Source organism: Sinocyclocheilus grahami, unplaced genomic scaffold (assembly GCF_001515645.1).
Source record: "Sinocyclocheilus grahami isolate Dianchi unplaced genomic scaffold, SAMN03320097.WGS_v1.1 scaffold378.1, whole genome shotgun sequence".
In the NCBI taxonomy this organism is placed as follows: domain Eukaryota; kingdom Metazoa; phylum Chordata; class Actinopteri; order Cypriniformes; family Cyprinidae; genus Sinocyclocheilus; species Sinocyclocheilus grahami.
This window is the reverse complement of record NW_015505557.1, coordinates 692,262-718,852: the sequence shown is the minus strand read 5'-3', so window position 1 is coordinate 718,852 and position 26,591 is coordinate 692,262. Positions and strand designations below refer to the sequence as shown.

Below are 26,591 nucleotides of genomic sequence, written 5' to 3'. Positions count from 1 at the left end.
CGTCTCTCTTGATAGGTGAACGTAGATGAGGACGGATGTGAAGATGAGATGGAATGGTTAATGGAAGAGACCGGGACGCCCACGCGGGAGCCACAAGGGAACGGTCACATCACCACCAAGCCTGTCAGCGCAGACGCCCTGCACTCCTTCTCCCTGGACGAGCAGGACAGTGAGGACGAGGTGCTCACAGTCCCAGGGGTCCGAATCGCCCCTTCATCGTCCACTTCCTCAAGGCTGCAGTCAGCTTTGCTGAAATCAGAGAGCGATGAGGATCTGGTGGGGCTCCTGGTGGACACACGGAGCAGAAATAAGACCCGATACAGCGGCAGAAACCAGAGCAAACCTCAGCCAGACCCCGATGACAGCGACGAGGATCTACTTAAAGTCTGAGGGCGCCGGGGGGCCCGAACTGAACTTTTGAATGTCTCTGCCACCACGCTCCAATTGTTTAGTTGCTCCATTTTGGGTTTTCTAAAGGGAAACGTCTCTGTGAGCTGTTTACAAGACAGCTTTCAAGAGCAAGTTGGTCGATTCGTCCACTAAATAGATTCAATGCCTTTCTGACAAAAGAAGAAGTTTTTGTCATTTGATCGTTTATTTGTTTGTGTGTTCTGTTTTCCATTGATTAAGATGAGTTGTGTACAACATCGTATGTGAATTCGGTCTCCCACAAACTTACAGAAATGGACTACCTAGATTTTTTTTATTGTTATTTAAAGATTTTTGGGTACTGTTTTTTGTTAATTCACCAGCTCGCTGGAAAAATACACTGTTCTTTGAAATAATTATGGATGATTGTGGCAGATACAGTCAAAGATCTTTTCTAAACTACAATCTGTAGCAGTATTTCATATATCTTGAGCCATGTAGCACCGAGAGGAGATTGATCCACTTTGCCAAGTTCATATTTAAATCACAAACCTTCGAACATCATGCTTCGCATTTGCGTTCTGCATCGGCATTCACCTTTCACTATAGCAGCGTTCATCTAAACCATAGCATCCATCTGTTATTGGGTGTTTTATGCAATGCTTTTCCCCCCTTGTTCTGACAAAACGCATAGAACCCCGAGCACATACAGCGATTTAGTGCCATGAAGGAATGTCATCGCATGTATGACTGCTGCAGGCTTCCTTTAGAATCATCATTTCTTATCGCAATCAGAAGAAAAATGATTGCATTCATTGTCGTGTTTATTTGCTTTATTGTTTAGTAACACTTTACGATAAGATTCAGTTCATTAATGGGACATGGTGATAGTTAAAAAAATTGAGACGGGAGGAAAAATTGTATTTCAGTTCTTTTGCGTTCGCTCGTAAAACTTTTCAGTTCCCTCAAGAAACTTTGTTTGCTCACAAAACGATCGCATTTGGTTGTAAAACGTTTGCGCTTCTCTAAGAAACGTTTAGTTCACTCTCAAAACTTTTGTTTGATTGTATAACTTCTGCTCTCCCCCGAGAGCCGTTCGTTCGTTCGTTCGCAAAACTTTTGCATTTGAGTGTAAAACTTTTTAATTCCCTGGAGAAACTTGCAAAACGATTGCATTTGTAAAACTTTAGCGGTTCGTAGAGAAACTTCGTGTTCACTCGCACAACTCATAAATCATAAAACTTTTGCATTATCCTGAGAACCTTTGTTTGCTTACAGAACTTATGTGATCGTAAAAATCCCAGATAATTTTTTTTTTCATCCGCTTACATGTGTTTGAGCATAAAACTTCCCCAAAAAGCTCTTCCGTTTGCACACAAAACTATTGTTTGTAAAAAAAAATTTTTGTTCCCCTGAGAAACTTTTGTAAAACTAGAGCATTTGCTTGCAAAACATTTGCGTTTCCCCAAGAAATGTTGTCATTCACTGACAAAACTTTTGTGATGGCAATAATATGAGGTGGGAGGAAAAACTATTTTTAATGCTTTTACAAGTGAGCGCAAATTTTCTCAGGGAAACGTGACGTAGTTTTGCGAGAGAACAAATGTTTTGCGAGCAAACGGCAAGTTTACAAATAAAAAGGATTGCGAGAGAATGCAAAAGCGCTCAAATTTAGCCTCTAATCACCATTTCCCCTTGGCTCCGTGTGAACTAACAGTGAACAACAATTCGTTTTTTTTACAGAATTTATTAATCTGTTAATTTTATAAATATTCTGTTCTTATTTCATGTTTGTTTATGATACATTAATGTTTATTTATACAACTTGAAATGTTGCAGATGTATTAGAATATGTAGAAATAACATTAACCAAAGGTTAATAAATTCTGTAAAAATATTGTTTATGGTTAGTTGGTGACACCAAATGCGCTAATTAACATTAACAAATTGAACTTTGTTGTAAATAGACCTATTCTTTTAATAGTTTTTTGTCGTTTTATTTTATGTTTTGCACAGAAGAAATCAGTGCCTATGAAAGAAGCCAAAAGTACAGCAGGTGGCAGAAAGCCTTTTACAAAGCACTTTTCCCGTTAGCGTGAACCGTTTTGTTTTCAGTTGCATTAACCGAATACAACATCTGCAAAAGTGTTTTATTTGCTGAATCGGTTTCAGCTCACGTTCTTATGCTGACTAACTCAGTTTTAAGAAAGATGCATACATTTACATAAGTTGTGTTGCAGGTTTGCTGTCAGCTCTCCAGAAAAGATTTACCAAAACCTTCTTATCTCATGGCAGTGAAGGTACAACCGGACACTGGTCCTGTTTGGCAGCATGTGTACAGTGTTTTCCACTCCAGCTCTTTGCTCTAATATTTTGTCTCATAGGCTTGTATTACCATCCGTCAGGGTATTCCTCACATATATGGTTGCCAAATAAAGCCACACCAGTTCTGTATATCCGTCATAACTCGCTGCTCTTGAGACGGTACGTCACGATATGTGAAAGCATGCCTGTTAGTACTTTGCACATTGGTGGACAGTGTTTTTTATTTTTTATTTTTTTTCCCCCCACTGTCCTTTAGGGCAGAAAGTGAATGGTGCACTTGATAGCTAGGTCATCACGTGCTCCCGCTCTCCTTACTGAAAAAATGTCTGCGCCTGCTGTATGGGATATTGTACGATACAGTTCTCTGAAATACTTCAAGAGAAGGTCCTGGTATAGTCTTTTTTTTCTGATAGAGGCTTTAGCTCTTCTCAGACTGTATTTGTCATGTTTTGCGGCATCTTGTTTTGGGATTTAAACCGTTTATGCTGAGATATTATGGCGTTATTTCAATAAAACTATCAGCTCCTCAGCATGCATTCTTATTAGGAGTTGTTCTTATTGTGTTTTATCTCACTACTTTAACTAGTCTGAAGGCTTGCTCAAGCAATTTGAATCAAACCAGTGTTTTAGTTTTTATTAATATTTTTGTTTTTTATCATAATATATTTTTATATGTTTTATGTAATTTTGCTATGTGGTTTTGTCATTTTCATTTTTTTATATTACCATTTCGATTTAATTTATTTTTATTTCTGTTTAGTTTTAGTTTTCATTTATTTCCAGTTTTAACAAACTAAATGAACATTAGAAATGTTGCCTTTGCATCGAACTGAAATAGATTTGTTTATCATCAAATATTTTAATTTATATCGGCTTTATTTACATTTTTATATTTTAGGTTTTAATTTTAGTTAAAATTTTAGTAATTTTGTGTTTGTGCCATTTTTAGTAAGGTTATTTCTTAATATTTGGGTTTATTTTTCTTTCTTTTATTTTTATTGATTATTCAAGTTAGTAATTTTAGTGCTTCAACATAATATTATGTAAATATTAGCTGTGCACTAATTTTCCATCTAATATTTTTATTTATTTATATATATATATATATATGTATAGTAATTTTGTTATGTGCTTTTGCTATTTAGTAGTCAAAATTACTATTTAGGTTTACTTTTTTATTTTTTAGTTTAGTTCAGTTTTAGCTTTAATTTATTTCCAATTAGTAATTTTAATGCTTCAGATTATTTCATTTAGTTTTCAAGGAAACATTTTAAAAGTTCTAGTCTATAAAGTTTTTCATCTAATATTTATATTTTTATTTTAAATAATTTTAATTTGCCATTAAAGTCTAGACAAAAAGTTTACCCAGACTGTTTCAGGGTTTAGTTAAATTAGTAATCGTTTAGTGAGTCTTTGGCAGTGTGTTGATACAGTATCAAAGACCACTTACTAAACAACACTTTCGTAATCATACATTTTCGTAATCATACAACACTTTCTGAACAAAAATTATACAGTGACAAATTACATAACAGGCTTCAGATGTCACTGTGGTTAAAATGTAACTTGGTGGCCCTTGTAATTGGTCAGTCACAGCACGAATATATCAAATTTCAACCTTCTCTGGACTTTTGGTCAGCCAGCTGTGAGTAAATACTCTGCCTCAACTTAGAGGACCTCTTTTTACAGCTGCGGACACCTTCAGGTCCTCCACCGCCAGGCATACAGTGACCATGACCACTTTCGAAGATATCTTGGAGGAGGCCGGCGCGTTCGGTCGGAGCCAGATGCGAATTGTGTCCATTTTCTGTTTGGTCTCCATACCGTTTTCTTTCGTATATGTAGGGATTGTTTTCCAGGGCTTCACCCCCGAACATTGGTGCCGTGACCCAGCCGTCAGTGGGATCCGGGAGAGATGCGGCTGGAGCCTTCAAGACGCACGCAGGGCGACTGTACCCTTGATGAACAGCTCCACAGGGGTCACGTACAATCAGTGTCAGAGATTGGACATGGACTGGAACGCCACCGGTCTAACCTGCGACAATCCAGAAAGTGAGCTCATCCAGGCCCAGCTTTCTACTCTACCCATGACAGGCTGTACAGATGGTTGGGAGTACGACTATGAAGGGAGACAGTCGTTCGTGACTGAGGTGAGTAGTGGGATCACAAAACAAGCTTTTTTTCTTTTGATAATTGTGTGAAGTGCAATGAGAGAACTAAATGTCTGATGTGAGACCTGTGTGTTGCAGTTTGATCTAGTGTGTGCAGATGCCTGGTATGTTGACATGTTCCAGGCCATGCTCAGTGTTGGTTTCTTAGTGGGCAGCATTGCAATTGGATACCTGGCAGACAAGTATGACCGATACTTACTATAGGGTTTCCCAATCCTCTTATTATTATTTTAACAATTTTCAATGTTATACAGATGCATTTTGAGTTTTTAATGAGCATTTTTTTAAACTTGTTTTCCAGTATGTGTGTGTATACAGGTGCATCTCAATAAATTAGAATGTCGTGGAAAAGTTCATTTATTTCAGTAATTCAACTCAAATTGTGAAACTCGTGTATTAAATAAATTCAATGCACACAGACTGAAGTAGTTTAAGTCTTTGGTTCTTTTAATTGTGATGATTTTGGCTCACATTTAACAAAAACCCACCAATTCACTATCTCAACAAATTAGAATATGGTGACATGCCAATCAGCTAATCAACTCAAAACACCTGCAAAGGTGTCCTGAGCCTTCAAAATGGTCTCTCAGTTTGGTTCACTAGGCTACACAATCATGGGAAAGACTGCTGATCTGACAGTTGTCCAGAAGACAATCATTGACACCCTTCACAAGGAGGGTAAGCCACAAACATTCATTGCCAAAGAAGCTGGCTGTTCACAGAGTGCTGTATCCAAGCATGTTAACAAAGTTGAGTGGAAGGAAAAAGTGTGGAAGAAAAAGATGCACAACCAACCGAGAGAACCGCAGCCTTATGAGGATTGTCAAGCAAAATCGATTCAAGAATTTTCACAAGGAATAGACTGAGGCTGGGATCAAGGCATCAAGAGCCACCACACACAGACGTGTCAAGGAATTTGGCTACAGTTGTCGTATTCCTCTTGTTAAGCCACTCCTGAACCACAGACAACGTCAGAGGCGTCTTACCTGGGCTAAGGAGAAGAAGAACTGGACTGTTGCCCAGTGGTCCAAAGTCCTCTTTTCAGATGAGAGCAAGTTTTGTATTTCATTTGGAAACCAAGGTCCTAGAGTCTGGAGGAAGGGTGGAGAAGCTCATAGCCCAAGTTGCTTGAAGTCCAGTGTTAAGTTTCCACAGTCTGTGATGATTTGGGGTGCAATGTCATCTGCTGGTGTTGATCCATTGTGTTTTTTGAAAACCACCGTCACTGCACCCGTTTACCAAGAAATTTTGGAGCACTTCATGCTTCCTTCTGCTGACCAGCTTTTTGAAGATGCTGATTTCATTTTCCAGCAGGATTTGGCACCTGCCCACACTGCCAAAAGCACCAAAAGTTGGTTAAATGACCATGGTTTTGGTGTGCTTGACTGGCTAGCAAACTCACCAGACCTGAACGGTGTTGTCAAGAGGAAAATGAGAAACGAGACCAAAAAATGCAGATGAGCTGAAGGCCACTGTCAAAGAAACTTGGGCTTCCATACCACCTCAGCAGTGCCACAAACTGATCACCTCCATGCCACGCCGAATTGAGGCAGTAATTAAAGCAAAAGGAGCCCCTACCAAGTATTGAGTAAATGTACAGTAAATTAACATACTTTCCAGAAGGCCAACAATTCACTAAAAATGTTTTTGAAGCTTATGAAGTATTCTAATTTGTTGAGATAGTGAATTGGTGGGTTTTTGTTAAATGTGAGCCAAAATCATCACAATTAAAAGAACCAAAGACTTAAACTACTTCAGTCTGTGTGCATTGAATTTATTTAATACACGAGTTTCACAATTTGAGTTGAATTATTGAAATAAATGAACTTTTCCATGACATTCTAATTTATTGAGATGCACCTATATATACACAGTGGTGCTTGAAAATCTGTGAACCCTTTAGAATTTTCTATATTTCTGCATAAATTTGACCCAAAAAGATCATCAGATCCTGAAAAGTAGACAAAGAGAACCCAGTCAAACAAATTAGATCAAAAAAATATATACTTTTTCATTTATTTATTCTAGAAAATGATCCAATATTACCTATCTGTGAGTGGCAAAAGTACATGAATCACTAGAATTAGCAGTTAATTTGAAGGTGAAGTTAAGAGTCATCTGTTCAGAGGTGTTTTTAATCAGTGAGATGACTATCAGGTGTCAGTGTGTGCCCTGTTTTATTTAGAGAACAGGGATCTATCAAAGTCTGATCATGTTTGTGGAAGTGAATCATGGCACGAACAAAGGAGATCTCTGAGAACCTCAGAAAAAGAGCTTTGTTTTTTTTGATTCAGTGCAATCAAGATTCATACACTAGTTCAAAAGTTGGGAGTAAGATTTATAAAAAGAAATACATAATACCTTTATTAAGCAATGTTGCATTAAATTGAATTAAAAGTGACATTAAAACATTTTATAATGTTACAGAATAATTGAATGGTGTTCTTTTGAACTTTTCTATTAATGGTTTCAACAAAAATACTAAGCAGCACAAATGTTTTCAACATTGATAATACATTTTCACACGTATGTTAATAATGCTGAAAATTCAGCTTTGCATCACAGGAATAAATTACAGTTTAGAAAACAACTATTCTAAATTGTAATAAAATTCCACAATATTACTGTTTGTTTATCTTTAATCAAATTGACGCGGTCTAAGAGACTTCTTTCAAAAACATAAAATCTTACTGACCACAAACTTTTAAACAGTAGTGTACATCCTTATCAGTCAGTCTACAAAATGAAAGACAAGTAATTGTTTTTATTGGCATGCACAAAGGGATTGTTTCAGTAACCATCTAATTGATTCAAATTTGTTCTTATTTTTTCTTACAGATACGGCAGAATGAAGAGTTTCCTAATGACTAACTTCTTCATCGGAGTAGCAGGGATTCTGGTGGCCACGTCCCCTAATTACATCGCCCTGCTGGTGTTCAGAGTGCTCTTTGGCTTTGGGGTGAAGGGCGGCTGGATGGTTGGATACGTGCTAAGTAACAAAACATTTTCAAATGATTAAATCACACTTATGTTTCTGATAAGTGTGTTTGTTTCAGCTCTGATGCAGTGGTATTGCATTAAACGTTTACTAGCATCCTTGACATTTCAGATATCCTCATGTTCCATTATCTCTTGTTTCCTGGCTGCAGTCACAGAGCTGGTTGGAGTGGAATACAGGAGAACGGTGGGAGTGACCTATCAGATGTTCTTCAGCCTGGGCATTCTCATCCTTCCTCTCTTAGCGTACTTCATACCAAACTGGCGCTGGCTACAGGTGGTCTTCACCATACCTTACATCTGCTTCCTGACGTACTATTGGTAAGGGCCTGTACACGGGTGCATGATGTGCCATACAGATGGAGGCTTCAGAAGGCTGCACTTTCCAGATTTATGTGCAAATTTGTATGGGAATATTGTCCCCTTTTATAATCCCCACCAACCCACCTTCATAAAACTTGTTTTCTATCTATTTCTTACCAGATTTAAATGAAAAGTTTAGATTAAATATAAATTAGGATACAAATACTGTTGTATTTTACCCAGACAGACCTTCGATATCACATCTTCAAAATACACAATAAAAAAAAGAGATTAATACTTTTATTCAGCAAGGATGCATTAGACCGCTCAGAAGTGTCAGTGAAGGCATTTATAATGGTTTAAATACATTTAGGATATTTACATGTAGTTATTTATTTATTTATTTATTATTTTTTACACTATGTTGGATAAATGTAGCAATATTGCATTATTTAAATGCACTCTGAATTTCAGGTTTATCCCCGAATCACCAAGATGGCTCCTTAGCCAAAACAAGAGAAAGGAAGCACTAGAGATCACAAAAGCAATAGCCAAGGAGAACAAAAAGACACTGTCCAAGAATACTGAGGTACAAGGTTTACATTACAACGATGAGCATAAAATAACACTGAATGCCCAAATGTCTCTTAAACATACAAATTCATCCATCAGACACTGACTGATGAAAATACAGACTCAATCTCGACTGCGTCTTTCATGGACCTGTTCAAGACTTCCAAATTGAGAAAATTCACATTCATCCTGAGCTTCAACTGGTACGTCAGATCCGTATTTTTTTTTGGTTAAAAATGATCCAAAATCAATATTTGAGCAAGTACATAACCAGACAGTGTTTGAAACTATCACCTTACTTTACCTGCAAAAATGTCAACAATTCTGTGTTTTTCTGTCAATATGGGCTGCTGTGTGTACATTAATGAGGAAAAAAATTAACTTAAATGATTTTAGCAAATGGCTGCAATATAACAAAGAGTGAAAAATTTAAGGGGGTCTGAATACTTTCCGTACCCACTGTATATATATAAATGTGCTTCTGATTACAGATAGCCTGGGATTACACAAGATTTGTATTTTAAAGACAACCAGTTCGAAGGGAGCATAATTTTCTTTTTGGGTTACAATAATTTCTTAATATGAAATTCGAGTGGTATGACAATTAGAGATTAGACTGTACAGAAATTGAAATCTACTCACTTACTATACTCATAGTCACGCAATGTTGATGTTGTTAACATTAACAATTTGTGAATAAAGTATAACAATAATAATGATTTGCACGTTTTGATGTGATATGAGCTAATTTAGATTAAATCAACATTAGTAGCGCGATGTATTGTAATGCATTTTTCCTCAGTTGGTCAGAACAAACGTGGCAGACTTATTACTTGTTCAGATGACAATATCTGGTGAAAATGCTTATTTGAGTCATATATTCCAAGATGTAGGCTAGAATCTGTGAGTGCAAAGTACAATATCCACACCGGTGCGGTGACTGACTGCCACACATACTCCTCAAAACATTCGATTCATCCACTCTGGAGCCGTGCAGGTGTTCTGACGATTTGTGCTTCCCTGTCAGATTTCGCTACCTCCCATTAAAACAGATGGTAGCATAATTCGATAGTGAAAAGTGCTACCTATCAGATTTTGCTTCCAGCATGATATTAATAAGGTGTGAGGCTTTATTAACATGTACAGCTACCCCAACCCTAAACCTACCCTTACAGTAGGATAAATAAAGTGTTGGTAGCATAATCTGATAGGTAGCATTATTTGTTAGAACACCAGCGCACAACCCGCAAGGAATATAATTCCGCATACAGCTGCAATTGCAGGTTTTCAAACAGAGATGGCGACAAAGAGGCAAAACTTACGGACTGCAGCTTTAAGTACAGTGGGGTGAACATGTATCTGTAACCTGTCCATTGTATCACCAGGTTCACCAGTGCTGTGGTTTACCAGGGTCTCATTATGAGGCTGGGAATCCTCGGAGGAAACGTGTACGTGGACTTCCTCATATCTGGAATCGTGGAATTGCCTGCAGCTTTCCTCATCCTCCTCACTATTGAGCGGATCGGTCGACGGCTTCCTTTTGCAGCTGCAAATATCGTGGCAGGGGCGGCCTGCTTAATCACAGCGTTCATCCCCGACAGTGGGTTATCATTTGAAGTTATAATTAAATTTGACTGAAAAAGGGTTAATATTATGTGTATTTAATTTAAATTGTATTTCTTCCACAGGCATGTTCTGGTTAAAAAGTGCTGTTGCTTGTGTTGGACGGCTGGGCATCACTATGGCTTTTGAAATGGTTGTGTTTGTGAATACTGAACTATATCCCACCGTTATCAGGTAAGTTATAATGCAATGTGACCATGTTTTTTGTTTTTTTTCATTATGCATCACAGATAATATTAATGTCAAGAATCAATATATATATATCACTTATAGACTTTCGTACTGTATGTAAATGAGGATCAGGTTGGTCAGTAATGCTACTCTCTGATGTTGTTTGGCTCAGAAATCTGGGTGTTTCGGTCTGTTCCACACTGTGTGACATTGGCGGGATTATAGCGCCGTTCCTGCTCTACAGGCTTGCTGTCATCTGGCTAGAACTACCTCTCATTATTTTCGGTACAAAAACAGAACACAAACTGTGTTGTTTGTATTGTCAGATGTCACCAAATGTACCTAATTAACCTTGAGATGCAGGAAAATGACATCCTGACAGCTGATTGGCTGATGGGACACACACACACACACACACACACACACACACACTCCCAAACACTTCACTAGAAACTATCCTGAGGAGTGACATTAAAGGCAGCAGAGAAAAATAAAAGTTATTTTCAGACTTTTAATGTGTTTGTGTGTGTGTGTGTGTATATATATATATATATATATGTATAAATGTATATATCATTTATGTTTCTTGTAAAAAAAAAAAAATCATTTGAAAAAATAGGCAAAATATATGTTAATGTATAGATATACTCTATTTAATTCCTGAATGTTGTAGTTACAGCATCTAACACCAGGGGCTGGTCATGCTAACTAGACAAACCATGATCCATTGGATCAACATTTCTACATTGATTCCAATCAAATTGGAATTGGCTCGAATTGGAGCATATCCAGCATGTGCATCTAACTTTATACACTGAAAGTGGACTGAATTTCTGAACAGGGTGTGTTACTTTACAACAGCTTATGAATCAATAATATTTTCATTATTACATTCTTGGTTGTACACTTAAATTCCACACATAATTTGCTTAAGTTTTGACTATTCCATTCTCAGTTTTCTTTCATGCTGCGTTCTGTCCAGTTGATGAACTTGGAGACGCGGGTGTACACTCCAGGTTTCATGGCCTTAGCACAATTATATTTAATTTGTTTTAAAAATGTATTTTAAAGTGCCCCTATTATGCCATTTCCAATATTGCCTTTCATGCAGTGTAATGTAGCTGTATGTGAATGTAAACGATCTGCAAAGTTGTAAAGCTGAAAGTGCATGAAAAATAAAGTTATTGTCTCCCAAAACAAAGAATCGACTCTGAACAGCCTAAACGAGGTGTCAGTAATTCGAATCTCACTTCAGCTACATATCACGGGGTAACACATTTGCATAAAACCTGCCTATTTCTGCATTGTCTGGCTGCTAACAACTTGACCCCGCCCACAAACACTGTAGCTTGTTTGTGTGGTTAACATCATTTCGAGAAGACACTGTGGCCTATGCTTTGGAAGTAAATTAGTTTTATTTTCACTTCAGAATGATGAGGCTGCAAAGAATCAATGGTTAAAATAATTTTTTTTCCCACTGTACCACAGCAGTACAACCCCAATCTTTTTTGTGTTCCCATTATTTTACTGATGTCTGCTTCTCTAATCTCAGGGAGTTTAACGCGGGATTCACAAAAGTGCTTGTTCTTGAAAGATGGCTCAGTACCCAGTTTATTTGGACCAGCTGGCTCCACTGAATCACAACCTGTTAGTATGAGAAATAATAGATGTTTGTATTATCTATAGAGCGTTCAAAATACGGAACTATGGAAATGGGCGTATCATTTCCGACATGTGCTGTACGTGGTAGACCAATCACAACAGACTGGGCCAGCTGACCAATCAGAGCAGAGTAGGCTTATGGAAAAGGTTTAGAGAGACTAATCTTATAACTGCTTTGAATGAATTGTTTGAATTAAAATCTTTGGAAAATGAAGTGATATTTTGAGAAGATGAAAGTGTTTTTTGACCTTGCATGCATTGTGAACCTATTGTAAGAACCTTAAAAATGGCATAATAGGGGCACTTTAAAAGAGAAGTGTGTATATTTTGCACCACTAGTGTCACCAGTTGGAATTGCAAAGATAGTGACTATTTTTAATCAGGATTCCTGATCACTCTCCATCTGCCATTGGTCAAACAAACAGAAAGTCCCACCAAAAACTCATGCCAATAATTGAGTCAGCGTTGGGGAATTAACTGTTGTATATAAACATCTAAAACATTACAGACTTCACTAGATGTCTGTAACGCAGTGTGTTATTTCAATTGCACTAGCAATGCAACAGTTACAGACATGAACAGTGGACAACAAGACTAACCTGTCCAATTTAAGAAGAGCGATGTCAGTTCCAGCTGGTCCCTTAATAATCTTAGAAACATCTCGCTCCTGTTTTGATAATTCATTTGCACGTTCTGTTTGGATTCCAAGAAAGATCTTGTAGGCAGATGGACTCTCAGACCTGCATAATGGTATGTTCACATTTATCTGTATGAACCCAGTAAGAGTTGGTTTTTATTCCATGTCTGTTTGGGGCTTTGAGGTCATTTATATGCTAGTGCAGTGCATGGTTGTCAACTCCAGTTCAGAGGTCCACAGACAAACAAAATGTACAGGGTTGTGAATTCCCAGAAGCAAAGTGAGAACCACTGCACGTTTGTACTCCTATATTGATAAAATACCTTATAATATGAACTCTTTAATTGCCTTGTTGTGCTTTCAAACGATTAAAAAAAACAGTCACTTACCTCTCTAGGCAGTGAGCTGCAGTTAGGACCCACTGGGCATCAATTAGCGTTCCACCACAGAAATGAATTTTGCCTCTGGTATGACAGAAAATAATGGTTAATAAATACAATTTCTTTTCTGCCTGTTAATGAGTACAGGGGTAGAGAAAGGTAGCATATTGGTTTACCTGGTCCTAAGACTGATCTGCCAAGGCCACGAGTGTGCTTTGGAAATACATCCCCCAACGATCCTCCCAAAGCACCGCTTGGGTTTTACTGCTGGTTGTCCGCATTTCAGGCCATCTGGTTAGAAAGTAATTTTGTATTTAAAAGTTTGTATTTAAGCCCCAGTAACAGTAATTATCATTCGATAATTTCCCTTGCCATTGGAGTCAAAACTTTCCAAAGAGGAATATTAAGAATTGTTACCGCAATCTGGGATCTGACAGTAATCCCACTTCTTATTTCGATCTGTTGTATAGCACCAAGGTCCATTCACATCATTGTCTGGGTTTCTGCATTGCTAACAAAGTAGCCAAGTAAAAACTATTAAAATGTCAGTTATTGCCCTCAAAAATGCAAAAAATTCTGCATAGACCTACATTCGACTCTAGACCCTTGTCTGGATGTGTTTCTGGGGTAAAAATGGCATGCTGATGGGGGGTCATAGAACTCCATGCTTGGCAGGTCACTCCCACTATAGTAGTGGATGTGGGACCCCGGTAAGTATCTCCGTTGCCAACCTTACAATCTTGCAAAAAGAAACAAAGCACATTGTAACTCATACCCTTAGACAATACTATGGTACTCTTGACATTTAGTTTGTTAGCTTGTAGACGGATAAACCTGTTCCTTGAGAAGTGGATGGAGAAGCTGCAGGCTCTGTTGGATTGCTAGGGGGTTCTTGTGGGCTGGCCTTGCTGTCACACCGCTCTATGTTGCAGTATTCCCACCGAACTGTGGGATCTGTGGTGTAACACCAAGGGGCTCGGTCACCATCTGGATTCCTGCACAGGTTCCTCCTCAGATCACTGCATGATGGGTAAAACCATGACAGCAGCCAGAGGTGAAATGGGTTGAGGCAAAGCCTGCAACAGTTCATGTTGATGCAATTCGGTGTAGTGTCTTACGCTGCAGGGAAATTCTGAGGTGTTTTGGAATGTCGATGAGGTTCCGTGGATGTCCAGAACTGGCATTTCTTTCCACTGACCGTCTCTGACATGGCACCGCGGTAGGAGCTTCCATCATCTTCATAACATTCCTCACCTTCAGGGATCACCGGCTCCTCTGCAAATCACATATTTATGTTATACACAGCTCTTTTACCTGTTCTCAAGGACTCCAAAATCTACATTTAATGAGATATGGATTTGTAATGGCTCCTTCAACACAGACCAGGTCTAAGCTGATCTCCACAACTAGGTACACTGCAGTACTCCCAGTGGGTCTTGGGATCTGTGGTGTAACACCATGGACTTCTTTCATTATCAGGGTTTCTGCAGTAGTTCTCATCAAGACCTCTGGGATGAAAACAAATTTTAGTTGCATTCTCTCTGCAGTCAGTATTGTGTTTGGCATACTGGAGCGAGTAAAATTGTATTGTTTTACCCTAAAGGATAATTCAGACTTTGAAGTGTCTGTCTCTTTGGTACTTCAACTGTGTCAAACCCTGCTCCTGGAGGGTCCTGTCTTGCAGAGTTTAGCTCCAACGCACTTGCCTGGAAGTTTCTAGTAATTCTGAAGACCTTTAGATTAACTCGTTCAGGCTAAAATGGGGGTGAGAGCTAAACTCTGCAGGACAGTGGCCCTCCAGGAGCAGCAATGGATCCTCCGGTTCTAGTTCAGGTGTGCAATAGTGCTCCTGGAGGGCCTTGTCCTGCAGAGTTCAGTTCTAACACTGTTCAAACACCTGCCTGTAATTTTCAAGTAATCCTGAATATCTTCCATGTGTAGAGTTTGAGCCCCCAAAACAAAAGTGTCAGTGTCCCTCAAAACCATCATGCTGATACTTACTTGCATGGGTAGTTCTCTGGAGTTCTAGAATGCTTGTGAGGACTTTGGGATGACCATTCCTGACAAGTTTTTCCTGAGACTGTCACCGCAATGGTGCCCCTGTAGGAGCTACCTTCTCCACTTGCACAGGTAAGCTCCGGTACAATTGTGGGTGGTTCAGTTGCTACAAGAAAACATTGACCAGTAAATGATGAACTAATCATTTGGCACAACTTTGTGTTTCAGGTTGACAAGAACATTGCTTACTGCATCGAGGAATGGAGCAGGATTCCCAGCGTTTAGACGGACTAGTGGTAAAGCACCAGGGCTTGGGCTCTCCATCGGGGTTCCTGCAATGGTTCTCTTCCAAGTACTTATCAGGAAGGCTACAAATAACAGACCACAGTCAAAATATGCACAAAATAGACTATATTCCATTTGTGCTTTAAAAGATAATGTCTCACGCTGAAGGGATGTAACCATGGTTCTGGGGTTTCTGAGAGTCCCAGCGTTGGCAGGTAAATCCACTCGCAGTGGTGGAGATCTTGCCTCTGTAGTTTTCTCCACTGCACTGCATACATTCCTCTGCAGATATTCAAGAGCAGATTCATGGGACAAATTCTAAACTGTGTTTTTGCACCCTTGTACAAAGTTGCAATACTGTAAATTATCTGTAAAGATGTTCACAGGATATAGTTGGATAAACGAAAAAGTGTCAGTGACACCAGTAATGCCCTGCCTCCTTCAGAGTGCTCACTTTCAATGCTCTTCAGAGTGAGCAGGGCATAGTGAGGATAACTTCTGCATGAGATTCGCCCATTAGTATGATATTCCACCACTATTTAGCAGTTTGTTCGCTAATAGTACCTGTGCAGTCTTGGATATCACAGTGCTCCCATCGTTTCTCTGGATCTGTGGTGTAGCACCAGGGACCCCCTTTATCTCCATCCGGGTTTCGACAAAAGTTGGACTCCAAGTCAGCTTTTGGATGTGTCTTTGGCGTCATGCTGTGGAAAGTTGTGGTTAATTAGATGACCACTGTAGTTTTTGATTTCCTATAGCTGTTTTCTCTTTTGCAGCATCATGAATGAAAAAATCTAATTAAGACATATACTTTGTCACATGGGGGAAAGTTCCCTCCCATCGCTGACATTTTTTTCCTGACTTTGTCTTGGATTTTGTCCCTCTGTAGTCCATGCCAATGCCATTCACACATTCCAGTAAGTACTCTGTAAGAAGGAATTCAATGCAATCATTACAACATACTTAAAAAACACATTCATTGTATTCTAAGCTAATATGCTCTTTCATTTACTAATAACATTGATATAGTACTGATGATAATGTAGCAATTTTCTTATTAGTAGTTACTGTACATTCTTAATGCCCACTAAATGGTTTGTTGTCTGTGACACAAAAACGGATCTCATGTCTTTTCTGACAGCAGGAAAAGATGCTAATTGCTAATACTGAAATGTGACCAAAGAAGTGTACATAAAGATGGCAAAAATGCTTCCCATATCTATTGATGCCAATGTCAGAGGCTGTAAGGCGACACAAACTCAGTATTTTGGCCCAATGTTTCTTCTTCCATGTGATAGCCTAGCGCTAACATTATAAATCACACTTCTGCTGTTTATGGATTTTAAAAAGTATCTATTTTTGTTTTCTAGTGTATGTTCTGACACAGCTTGCCAATATCAATAAATCAAAATTTTAATGATAATTTTGGTATGGTGTTGGATCACAACATGATTTTAAATGTAAAATCTTGGTCCTGAAGCACCAGCTGAGAACCACTGACCTTCAGAATGCTTAAGACGACATCTATCAGGCATATTTCGAACCACCCAAAATTGAAACATTTTTCATTGTTTAACCTAAACGGTACTTCATTCATTTGCACTTAAAAAAAAACACCCCATCATTGGACGATAGATTTTTAGATAATCTTTTTCACTTTGTTTACAGACATGGACCAAACTACACTTTGATAAATGTAGATTATATATTCACTCAGGTAGACTTTTGAAAAAGCATAGCCAGCTACTTATAATTCATAATGTACTTAAAGGTCATTTAAAAGATAGTAATGCATGCTGAAATGATTTTAGGGGGTCCATCATCTGCTATTAAACCTTCGAATATGTAAAGTAATAAAATAGACTGGGCAATAAAATCTTACCCTTTTTCTCATAGAGAGCAGCACTCATTCTTCGCAGTATTTGATCAGTTTTTGAGTTTGCGGGTAATGTTACACAATCCTGGTCTTTTTCGATGTACAAAAAGGACCTGCAAAGCACATATAAACACACATATATTTTACAATTATAGATTAGAATAAAGCATCACTTATCACTTATTTACATCAGATCAGTCTACGCTAGTACAGCACAATATTTTTGAGAGTTATGGTCTGACTTGCACCTGCATGTAAAGGAAGTCTCTTTGTTACACTTGATGGCACAATCCTCCACTGTTTTCACAGTGTATTGACTTTTAGGAAATTTCACTATCCAGGCCCCATCCGTTTTAATATATGCTTCCAGAACATCTGTAGAAAGTGAAAAGGGTGTAAAAAAGGACTAAGTTGAGTTTCAAGTCACAAACACTTGATTTATCAATGTTGATCAAGTAAGATTCATAGGTTCTGTGAACTGTGCTACTGTATTCTCCTAGACTCGATGAAACAAGGCCAAAACTTCATAAACTAGAGCCCCTACCAAACTGAATTACAGAATATTTCTAAAATGCAAAGATCTCAAACTTGATCAACAGTACTCTTTGTATGAAAGCATGAACTGAAAGAACACATTTGCTTTATATTTGCAGATGACCAGATCTTCTTACCTGTGCTTTGGCTGTGGCACCTGAGGAAACCTGAAGGTAACATGATCATAACAGTCATATACAGATTAATAAACGCTATTAGTTATAGGTTTTAGTCGGTTAATTTTATTATGTATAGCATAGAAGAAATAGCCTTATATTTAAGCGCTGTGAATTGATATCTGTTGGCTTACCTGTAAAAAGGAAGAGACAAAGTAAAAGAACTGCTTTTTGAACCTCCATGTTGGAGCATTGACAGGCAGGGACTTTGAGAGAATTTCAATCTTTTCAGCATGCGAGTACAACAAACATCATAGGGCCGTCACTCATCCGCCAATCATTGTCCTAACAAGGACATGGACCAGGTCAAGATGTGTTTGTCCATCAGTGTTTCTGATCACATGATTTATCAGAGTTGGACTTTTTATTTGATTAACGTTAGTGGTTTTACTTTGCATTAAGAGAATTTGGTACTAAAATTGCACTGAAAAACAATGAGATATAGAGAAAAAAGGGCAGGCAGATAAAGTCATTAATTATAAAGCAGCTGATTAAAGAATCTGCTGTTTCTTGATACCCAGAAAATAAAGTAAAAATAAATAAATTTTAATACAGCATGTAAAATAATGCAATTAATTACAAAACATATCAATTCAGTCCTTTTAAAAAGTATATTCTCATCAATGTCACAAATCAACAAGTTAATTATTTACTGAGAAGGCAGGAGCCGTCCTATGCTAACTCAATACACAAACAGAACAGCCTAATTTTGCAATTGAGAACACTGAGCCAAGCAACCATGAGAAAAACTAATGCAATCGAGATTTGAACTGAAGGGAAAATGGAGGGAACGACAGCAAAATAAGTACAAATAGTGCAATAGGGGAAAAAATGCTGTTTTAGAAAAATGCACTAGTTAAGCTTGTTTTCTCCACTCTACCCCCATTCAGCAAAACTGTAGAAAGCAATCAAGGTTTGGCTTTTTAATCTGGTATCAACGTCCACTGTTTACAGTTCCTATAACTACTACAGTTGAAGCTGTTGGCTGTGCGGTGTGCATTGCTGCACAAGTCTACACATGTGAACACATTGATCCAGGTAAGTTGTCGTTTTGGTGACTTTAAATTGCACAGATTAGGTTGCATTATACATTTTCTTATTTGTTTCAGTTTTGTGTTTACATGAAGTTGTATTCAGTTGTTCAAGGCTGTGACATCTTACGATTTGTTAGGATTATATTGCTTTCACTTTGATTTATATGTCCCTAACTACTGCTGTAATGATAACTGATAGTGATTTCATAACAACAATCAAAGAAAAACCTCTTCCCCCAAAGTTCTACAGTCAACCTTGAGGGCAATGTCTGCAGAAATACCCCAAAACCGAACTGTGGTAGAAACCAGTTTGAGTCCGAAGACGGACTATTTGGGGACCCTTCAATCTGTCTGCTCTGTTGTCCAGCATCATGAGGAAAACCAGCCAAGCTGCCAGCTGCCTCAGATGAGCGAATCTGAGCCCGGTTTCTCATCTCAGTCTGTGAATCAAGAGACGTTTGAGGAACAGCAGAGATCTGAAATGGGCAGAGCCGCCTGCCAACCTGCCCAACATATAATGCCTCAAAGATCCCCTCAGGAGGTTAGTCTCAAGAATTTGCTTTTTTTTTTTTTTTTTTACATTTTTTGTTTATTAGTCAGTGACCATGATTTATGCTGAATGTGTTCTTTAGCATTATCAGTAAATAATGTGTAGGTTGAAAATTGTAGGTGTGAGATGAATCCACGTTTACAAAGTATCTGTTGTGTTAATACCACCTTTAGATGGTGTTGTTACATAAAGAGACATTACAGGTAACAGGAAATGTGCAAAGACAACAATATTCTGATATTTAATGGCCCTGACTTGGACTCTGAAAAACACAAATTGTATCTGTACAAAGAAACGATTCGAGTTTTTGTTAGTATCGAGTTTTATTAGTGGTTTGATAATGGTACTGCATTTTGTTCTTTCTTTCTTGTAAATCTTTACATTAATTATTTGTTTATACCTTGATTTTTCATTTTTATTATCATTTCATTTATTTGTTTGTATATTGACAATTTTTGACAAATTACTCTTCTGACAAAATTGGAATTACATGTATTTTTTTATCTGATTTTGGCCCAAAAATCCTGAAATCTAAGCTTACAGTATGTAGTTAAATTGTCAGTTACATTTTCTCTGTTTTTTTCTGACATCATTAAAAGTTTTGTTATATTACATAGTTACACATTATTAAAATCTAAAAGTACAAATACATCTCTGTCCGTGTTTAATGCTAATAATTGTATTTATTAAAGAAATATGGAATTGTTTTGTTGCAACACATATTGTAAATGGCCCTATTAGCCAAGGGCATAGAATTTATAGGGAGACTAAGACATATCCCTACCAATATCCAGCGACTACTAAATTGTCCCTAGGAATAATTTTAATCAAACAATTAAATATATGTATATGTAACCACTGTTGTTGTAATTTTGGCCGCATCTGAAATAGGTTGTACCATTGATATTACCTGAGTTAAAGTAAATACGCTAAAAAACTGCGCTTTCAATGACTTCCATTTAATAAAGGTGCGGAGTAAGAACATTTAAGATAGCCGAAGTTTTTAAAACGTATAACAAAAACTGAATGTACAAAAACTGTTAGCTGAAATATCCACAAAATAAAACAACAACACTGAAATAAGTGTGTGGTTTATCTGTCAATCCAGAAGGTTGTGTTCGTTACTTTAGCAACAGTAGGATCCATGTGAGTTGGTCCCACTTTATATTAAGTGGCCCTAATACCCGTGTACTTACATAGTAACTAGATGTGTACATATGTAACCACAGTGTAAGTACACATTGGTACATAGTATCTACAGCGGTAATGTTTGTGTAACTGCACATATGTAACAACCCACTGAATGGTATGTGTAAATACAAATGTGTAACAGGACATTGGTACCAACATTTTTTGGTAATGAAAGTACAAATGTGTAACATGACTAACAGCACTTTTTGGTAAAGAAAGTGTTACACTTTATATTAAGTAAACAATTCCTATGGATTTACCATGTAATTACTCTGATTTTACACAGCAGCGGCCAGTAAGTTAGACTTTACATAAAAATTGTGGTTGGTGTCCAGAATGTTACACTTTATATTAAGTGGACAGTTCCTGAGGAGTTACCATGTAAGTACACTGGTATTACAGTGGTGCACCAACTCCACCAACTTGAGATCCAACTCCTCCCACTTTACATATCCCTAAACCTACCCATCTCCACCCCCTGGATCCCATTTGCACCCCTAAACCTACCCATATCCACCCCCTGGATCCCATTTGCACCCCTAAACCTACCCATATCCACCCCCTGGATCCCATTTGCACCCCTAAACCTACCCATCTCCACCCCCTGGATCCCATTTGCACCCCTAAACCTACTCATCTCCACCTGCTGGATCCCATTTGCACCCCTAAACCTACCCATATCCACCCCCTGGATCCCATTTGCACCCCTAAACCTACCCATCTCCACCTCCTGGATCCCATTTGCACCCCTAAACCTACCCATCTCCACCCCCTGGATCCCATTTCCACCCCTAAACCTACCCATCTCCACCCCCTGGATCAAATTGTTCCAATTACTCTTATACATATTGTTGTTACAAAATGTAGTTATATGTGGTGTAAATGTAATGTAGTCCTGTTACACATTTGTACATACACAAACCATTCGGAGGGTTGTTACATGTGTGTAGTTACAGAAATAGTACAGCTGTAGATACTATGTACCAATGTGTACTTACACTGTGGTTACATACTACGTACACATCTAGTTACTATGTAAGTACACAGGTATTAGGGCCACTTAATATAAAGTGGGACCAAATAAAATGATATGCAGCCTAATTAAAACACCCAGTGCTCTGATGTAATATTGTTGGTTTTACATAATCAAAATTGTGTAATTATTGTCTGATGAATGTGCTAGCATAGACTCTCCATGGTTTAATCACTAAAAGTGTAGTAATGTAGATTATCATTTGTATAACGAACTTTTTTTTACTACAAATATCATGGTTAAACTATGGTTGGTGCAGCAAAACCCTGGTTAATTTGTGGTCATGGTTTTTTAGGATGAACAGAGCTTTGGATAGCTATTTTACTTGTACTTGTCTAGATCAGCTTTGAATAAAGAGAGGTTTAGAGACAGATTTTTGTTTATGCATGTGAAATTTAGCTAGCAGGAAACACAAATTAAGTTATATTTTGCTATATTCTCTTTTGAGTAGACAAACAATCCAAAGAAAACTGCTGCTGTAATATTGTTGGTTTTTACATAATCAAAATTGTGTAATTAATGTCTGATGAATATGCTAAGATAATTAATCTTTTTATGAATTATGAGTATGTTAGCTACCATAGCTATAAATAAAAACTTTAGTTTACATTAAACTGTGGCTAAAAGTCTATCATAAATGTGAAAATTTTGGGGTAGTTGGATGCGGGAGGGGGTGTCGTCTGCTGTTATATCCCCACCAATGTTAAAATCAAACCTACGCCTTAGCTATTAGCTAATATAGATTCAGCTTATAAAGTATAGATCCTTTATTTATTTATTTTTATCTCTATAAAGATTTAGATTTTATATCTTGATCATATCTCTTTCTGAACAGAATCTAGACCAAAATGAGAAAATTATCCTTCAGCTTCAGGTGAAGCAGTTGCAGAGGGTTTTACAGGAACAGAACGCATTGCTCTCTCTTATCAGTCCAGGTACGTTTGGCTTAATTAAAGGTACAGTTGTTTATGATGTTTATGTTATTGAGAAAATCATCATTCTTTAGGCTTTCGGTTCTAAATGCACCACTCTTTATCTTCATTACAGAACTTTACTTTTTCTTTCAGGACAGATTTTATCTCCCACATTCTTAGCGCCCTGGCAAGTCCAGACACCTCCGAGCTTTTCAGATGCTATTCGCCCAAAACCTGCTGGGAGTTTAAATGCCTTTGAGGAAAGCTCAACCAAAGCCACATGTTCTGGTGAGTTTGAGAATGAGTCAGAGGCTCTGGCTACTAATAACACCAATGGTAGGAATCAAGAGGTCTTTTATCTTTATAGTCTTTATAAAAAGTTATATTTACAATAGTATGGAAATAAAATTCAATTTGAGATACCATGTTCTCTACAGTTTCTTAAATCATGCGTTTCTAGTTTCCAGACTACAAATCCTTAATCACATTTACAAATGTAAATCACTCACATCAGAAAGTCCAATATAAGCAAGACACACAAACAGGAGGTGAATTAAAAAATGAATTGACATGCTTCAGTGTGACATGCTGCTTCATCTAAAACTATTTTTAAAAGCATATGGCTAATTGTTTTGTCATTATTATGCATCCAGCGTTCATGACCTTATATCATTTTATTTATTGTTAAATAGTAGAATAATATGAGGTCATGCGCTGAATTCATAATGATTACGTGGACTATCTGTACATCTGTCACACCACAGGGCCATTTAAAATGAACTAGAGAAGGCAGAAAACAAATGTGATTTAAAATGGTCACAGTGCCTAAAATACACATTTCTGTAATTTATACATTCCTATCAATTTTAACCAAAACTCCAGACTTTGATTTAAAAAAAGAAAAAAAAAAACTTTAAAAAAATAAATACATTTTGGACATGATACTGTTTGTGTCAACTACACATATACTATTCAAAATGTATTAAAATGCAATTGCAAGCAACTGATTGAAATTCTCCCAACATCCTTTTCAAAGGATCTTCTTTTTTTTTTTACTTAGTCATCTGCAGTATCTTCTGAACTTTCCGGTTGTTCCTTCTCCAGTAGAAAGGGGAGATACATTGATATGTATAACTTCTTAAATTTACTGCTACTCAGGCAGTACAGGATTGGATCCAACAGACAGTTCAGATAAGACAGACAAACAAGCCCATCGTACAGTTTAACGACAGTAACTTTTTCCTCTTTCATCACGAGCCCATTGATATGTAGCTGCACTGCTCTTGTTATGGCATACGGCAAGAAGCAGACAGCAAAGACGAAAACCACCGAAGTGACGAGGAACATCGCTCTCCGGAGCTTAGTCTTGTCGCCAACCGATTTCTGTTTGAGTCTTCTGATAATCCGTATTGAGCAATACACAAGAACAAAAAAGGGGATGAAAATCTGAGTAAAAAACACAATTTCCCTCAGTAGAATAATGGGACTGATTTGCTCATCTTTTTCACTGCTGTTGCACCTGAAAAAACTTTGCAACATGGCTGGAATGGTCAAAATTCCCAGCAGCACCCAGATGAATACAGAAATCTGAGGCGACAGTCTCAAAATCCTCAGAACTTTCCTCTTCCCAGGATGGACCACGCTAAAATATCGATAAATGGAGATGACCGTCAAAAAGGCGATGCTGGCTCCTCGGTTGAGAAACTGCAGAAAGAGCTGTACTTTGCACACTACCTTCTGTTCACTGCATTGCTGAAAGTTATAAGCCTTTACGGGCAATCCAATCAGCAACAAAATATCAGCCAGGACCAGATTGAACAGGAAAATGTCAATGGTCTTAGATTTCCAGAACTTGAGCTTGAAGACGAAGAGATGGATAACTGTAATGTTCAGCAGGAGACCCAAGATAAACTCCAGCACTACCACAGAAGAATAGAAAATGTACAGCGCTCGGTTTTGGTCGATGTTGTCCTGACAGTTTTTGTCTGCGGTGTCCACGTTTGTGGAGTTGTTTATATTCTCCATTTTTTTATTCCGGGTCCAAAACGACTTTTAATGTAAGTAGACGACACAACTGTGAACGTCTGTTCTACCAAAGCAGAGCATTTTAAAGCCGCTCAGACTTGAAGGCAAAGCACCTCCTCTGCTGGAGCGTTCAAGTCTCTACTTGTTGAGAGGTTACAGTAAATGCCTGATGTCACGAACTGCCGTGAAAAAGACAAAAAAAAAAAAGGGCCGTCATCAAAGACAACTAATGTTTAAATATTTTATAGAGCACTCAGTGAGCGTCACTGATAAGATCAAGTGTCAGGAAGCCTGACACAATGGACAAAGCTAATGCACACTTTAAAAAAAGCAGCTAAAGACATAGTCTTATGTATTTGCAAAGACCGTATCTCATAAGAACAGAGCATATTATGGCAGTACAGTAGTAGGGTGTGTTGACTTCACTGTGCAAGTTATAACAAATGTACATGAAAAAATGTGATGGTTATTGATCTTCTGTCTGAAACACCTTAGTTTGTATATTAGGACTATTTAGTGGCTTGTCCAAACAGGCCTGAGAAGACTGAAGGGTTTTTGTGAAGAAAATTAGCTGAGGGGCAAGTATTGCCTTTTTAAGCAAAAGGACATGACCTGTTTAAAAGATTTGCCACACCTCCCATTTGCATAGCAAGTCATTTTTTACAGAAGGTTAGTATTCTTAACAATAACATGACTATATCTTGCATAATGTTGGAAAAATAAATTGCATAACATTTGTAAGTTCGAGTTACCTCAAATATGTTAGGTAATAATATTAAATGATATTTCAATTTGCATTGCAGATGTTGCACCATCAGCAGAGCTCAGACACTTGTCTTCTATTAAAGAAGAGTCTTCAGAACCTGCACAAGAAGACTGTCCTCTTTGTCCTTTCGGATCAAGGCAAAGTCTCCCACCAAACCCAGAGGAAAGGTATTATATGATATATATATATATATATATATATATATATAATATATATAATATATAATATAGTAATGAACTACTTGGTTTAAAAAAAAAAAATATTATTAAAATGATTAATGTAACTGTTTATTGAACATTGTTTTCTGCAGTAATGGCTGCTGAAAATTCTGCTTTGCAATCACAGGACTAAATTACATTTTAAAATATATTAAAATAAAAAAACCTATTTTAAAAATTGCAACAATATTTCACATTAGGCTACTGTTTTCACTGCATTTTGATCAAATAAATGCAGCTTTCATGAGCATGAGCATAAGAGACTTCTTTCAAAAAATATTCATATCTTACAGACCACAAACTTTTGAACAGTAGTGTAAATAAAAGAAATTTGCAACATTTAAAAGCTTTACAGCTTAAAGGTTCCATATTGTCTAAACTGAAATTTCCTGGCTTTTTTCATGATAACTGAGGTCTAGGTGCTATGTAACTACCATATAAGTTTCAAAACAGTCAGTCCACAGTAAAATGCACACAGCCTGCTTAAAGTAGCTGTGATTTTTCACGAACCGTTGTGACTTCCGTAAAAAGTTGACGTCAGAACTACACAGTCACCGCCTTCAGGCACCACCCCGAGCACCGCCCACAGTCTCACTCTCCTTTTGCCAAACCCCCAGACAACATGGCGTCCATGCCATTGCTGAACAACGACAACAGAGAAACATGTTGAAAAGGTTAACTTTAACCACGAAACCAGATCGGCCGACCTGTAAGGTTACACTCTCACTCAAAGGATGGACGATCTGACAGGATTGTTACTATGAGGTGGATCACATCTAA

The 26,591-nt window shown here is 37.7% G+C and overlaps 5 protein-coding genes and 1 long non-coding RNA gene across 9 annotated transcripts in view; 3 read left to right on the top strand and 3 right to left on the bottom strand.

The window, feature by feature from the left end:
* LOC107549675 (cation-independent mannose-6-phosphate receptor-like) overlaps positions 1-675 on the top strand; it is a 31,198-nt gene extending 30,523 nt beyond the window's left edge. The window contains 1 exon segment of the mRNA XM_016230850.1: positions 16-675. Coding sequence (XP_016086336.1) covers positions 16-390 — 375 coding nt within the window. The 3' untranslated portion in view covers positions 391-675.
* LOC107549707 (plasminogen-like) lies at positions 590-18,315 on the bottom strand. The gene is made up of 19 exons (XM_016230890.1): positions 18,215-18,315; positions 18,042-18,071; positions 17,619-17,745; positions 17,377-17,483; positions 16,306-16,420; positions 16,059-16,198; positions 15,656-15,776; positions 15,459-15,577; positions 15,213-15,375; positions 14,595-14,719; positions 14,330-14,486; positions 14,046-14,230; positions 13,802-13,950; positions 13,629-13,722; positions 13,388-13,502; positions 13,221-13,295; positions 12,793-12,934; positions 10,890-10,896; positions 590-600 (listed from the first exon to the last, which is right to left on the bottom strand). Coding segments are annotated over exons 1-19 (2,022 nt in total). The 5' UTR covers positions 18,264-18,315; the 3' UTR covers positions 590-598.
* Positions 4,032-10,896, top strand: LOC107549708 (solute carrier family 22 member 2-like). Its single transcript, XM_016230891.1, has 9 exons — positions 4,032-4,844; positions 4,944-5,047; positions 7,704-7,858; positions 8,015-8,183; positions 8,640-8,754; positions 8,838-8,941; positions 10,124-10,338; positions 10,427-10,535; positions 10,705-10,896. Exons 1-9 carry the CDS (start codon positions 4,428-4,430, stop codon positions 10,880-10,882), a joined length of 1,566 nt encoding a protein of 521 aa, XP_016086377.1. The 5' UTR covers positions 4,032-4,427; the 3' UTR covers positions 10,883-10,896.
* Positions 18,316-19,022: 707 nt separating the features above from the next.
* Positions 19,023-26,591, top strand: part of LOC107549703 (centromere protein J) — a 13,495-nt gene continuing 5,926 nt past the window's right edge. Inside the window, exons 1-5 of one of the 4 annotated variants that reach the window (XM_016230885.1) lie at positions 19,023-19,118; positions 19,357-19,655; positions 22,724-22,823; positions 22,956-23,138; positions 25,631-25,760. In XM_016230885.1, coding sequence (XP_016086371.1) covers positions 19,380-19,655; positions 22,724-22,823; positions 22,956-23,138; positions 25,631-25,760 — 689 coding nt within the window. In that variant the 5' untranslated portion in view covers positions 19,023-19,118; positions 19,357-19,379. The remainder of the gene's footprint in view (positions 19,119-19,356; positions 19,656-22,723; positions 22,824-22,955; positions 23,139-25,630; positions 25,761-26,591) is intronic. The other 3 variants (XM_016230888.1, XM_016230887.1, XM_016230886.1) reach the window with 3 other exon arrangements.
* Positions 21,275-21,708, bottom strand: LOC107549706 (uncharacterized). Its single transcript, XR_001604587.1, has 3 exons — positions 21,667-21,708; positions 21,443-21,498; positions 21,275-21,316 (listed from the first exon to the last, which is right to left on the bottom strand). It is a non-coding gene; the product is annotated as an uncharacterized lncRNA (long non-coding RNA).
* Positions 23,855-25,480, bottom strand: gpr31 (G protein-coupled receptor 31). Its single transcript, XM_016230889.1, has one exon. It carries the CDS (start codon positions 24,825-24,827, stop codon positions 23,859-23,861), a length of 969 nt encoding a protein of 322 aa, XP_016086375.1. The 5' UTR covers positions 24,828-25,480; the 3' UTR covers positions 23,855-23,858.

What these genes read in the sequence shown, in the direction of transcription:
- LOC107549707 (XM_016230890.1), bottom strand. Translation starts at nt 18,263, where the DNA reads ATGGAGGTTCAAAAAGCAGTTCTTTTACTTTGTCTCTTCCTTTTTACA. An exon ending in TGCTCTCTATGAGAAAAAGG is followed by an intron (nt 16,421 to 17,376) that starts GTAAGATTTTAT and finishes TCCTTCTTACAG; the next exon opens with AGTACTTACTGGAATGTGTG. An exon ending in CTGTCAGATCCCAGATTGCG is followed by an intron (nt 13,503 to 13,628) that starts GTAACAATTCTT and finishes CTTTCTAACCAG; the next exon opens with ATGGCCTGAAATGCGGACAA.
- LOC107549708 (XM_016230891.1), top strand. Translation starts at nt 4,428, where the DNA reads ATGACCACTTTCGAAGATATCTTGGAGGAGGCCGGCGCGTTCGGTCGG. An exon ending in GATGGTTGGATACGTGCTAA is followed by an intron (nt 7,859 to 8,014) that starts GTAACAAAACAT and finishes TCCTGGCTGCAG; the next exon opens with TCACAGAGCTGGTTGGAGTG. An exon ending in CTATATCCCACCGTTATCAG is followed by an intron (nt 10,536 to 10,704) that starts GTAAGTTATAAT and finishes TGTTTGGCTCAG; the next exon opens with AAATCTGGGTGTTTCGGTCT.
- gpr31 (XM_016230889.1), bottom strand. Translation starts at nt 24,827, where the DNA reads ATGGAGAATATAAACAACTCCACAAACGTGGACACCGCAGACAAAAAC.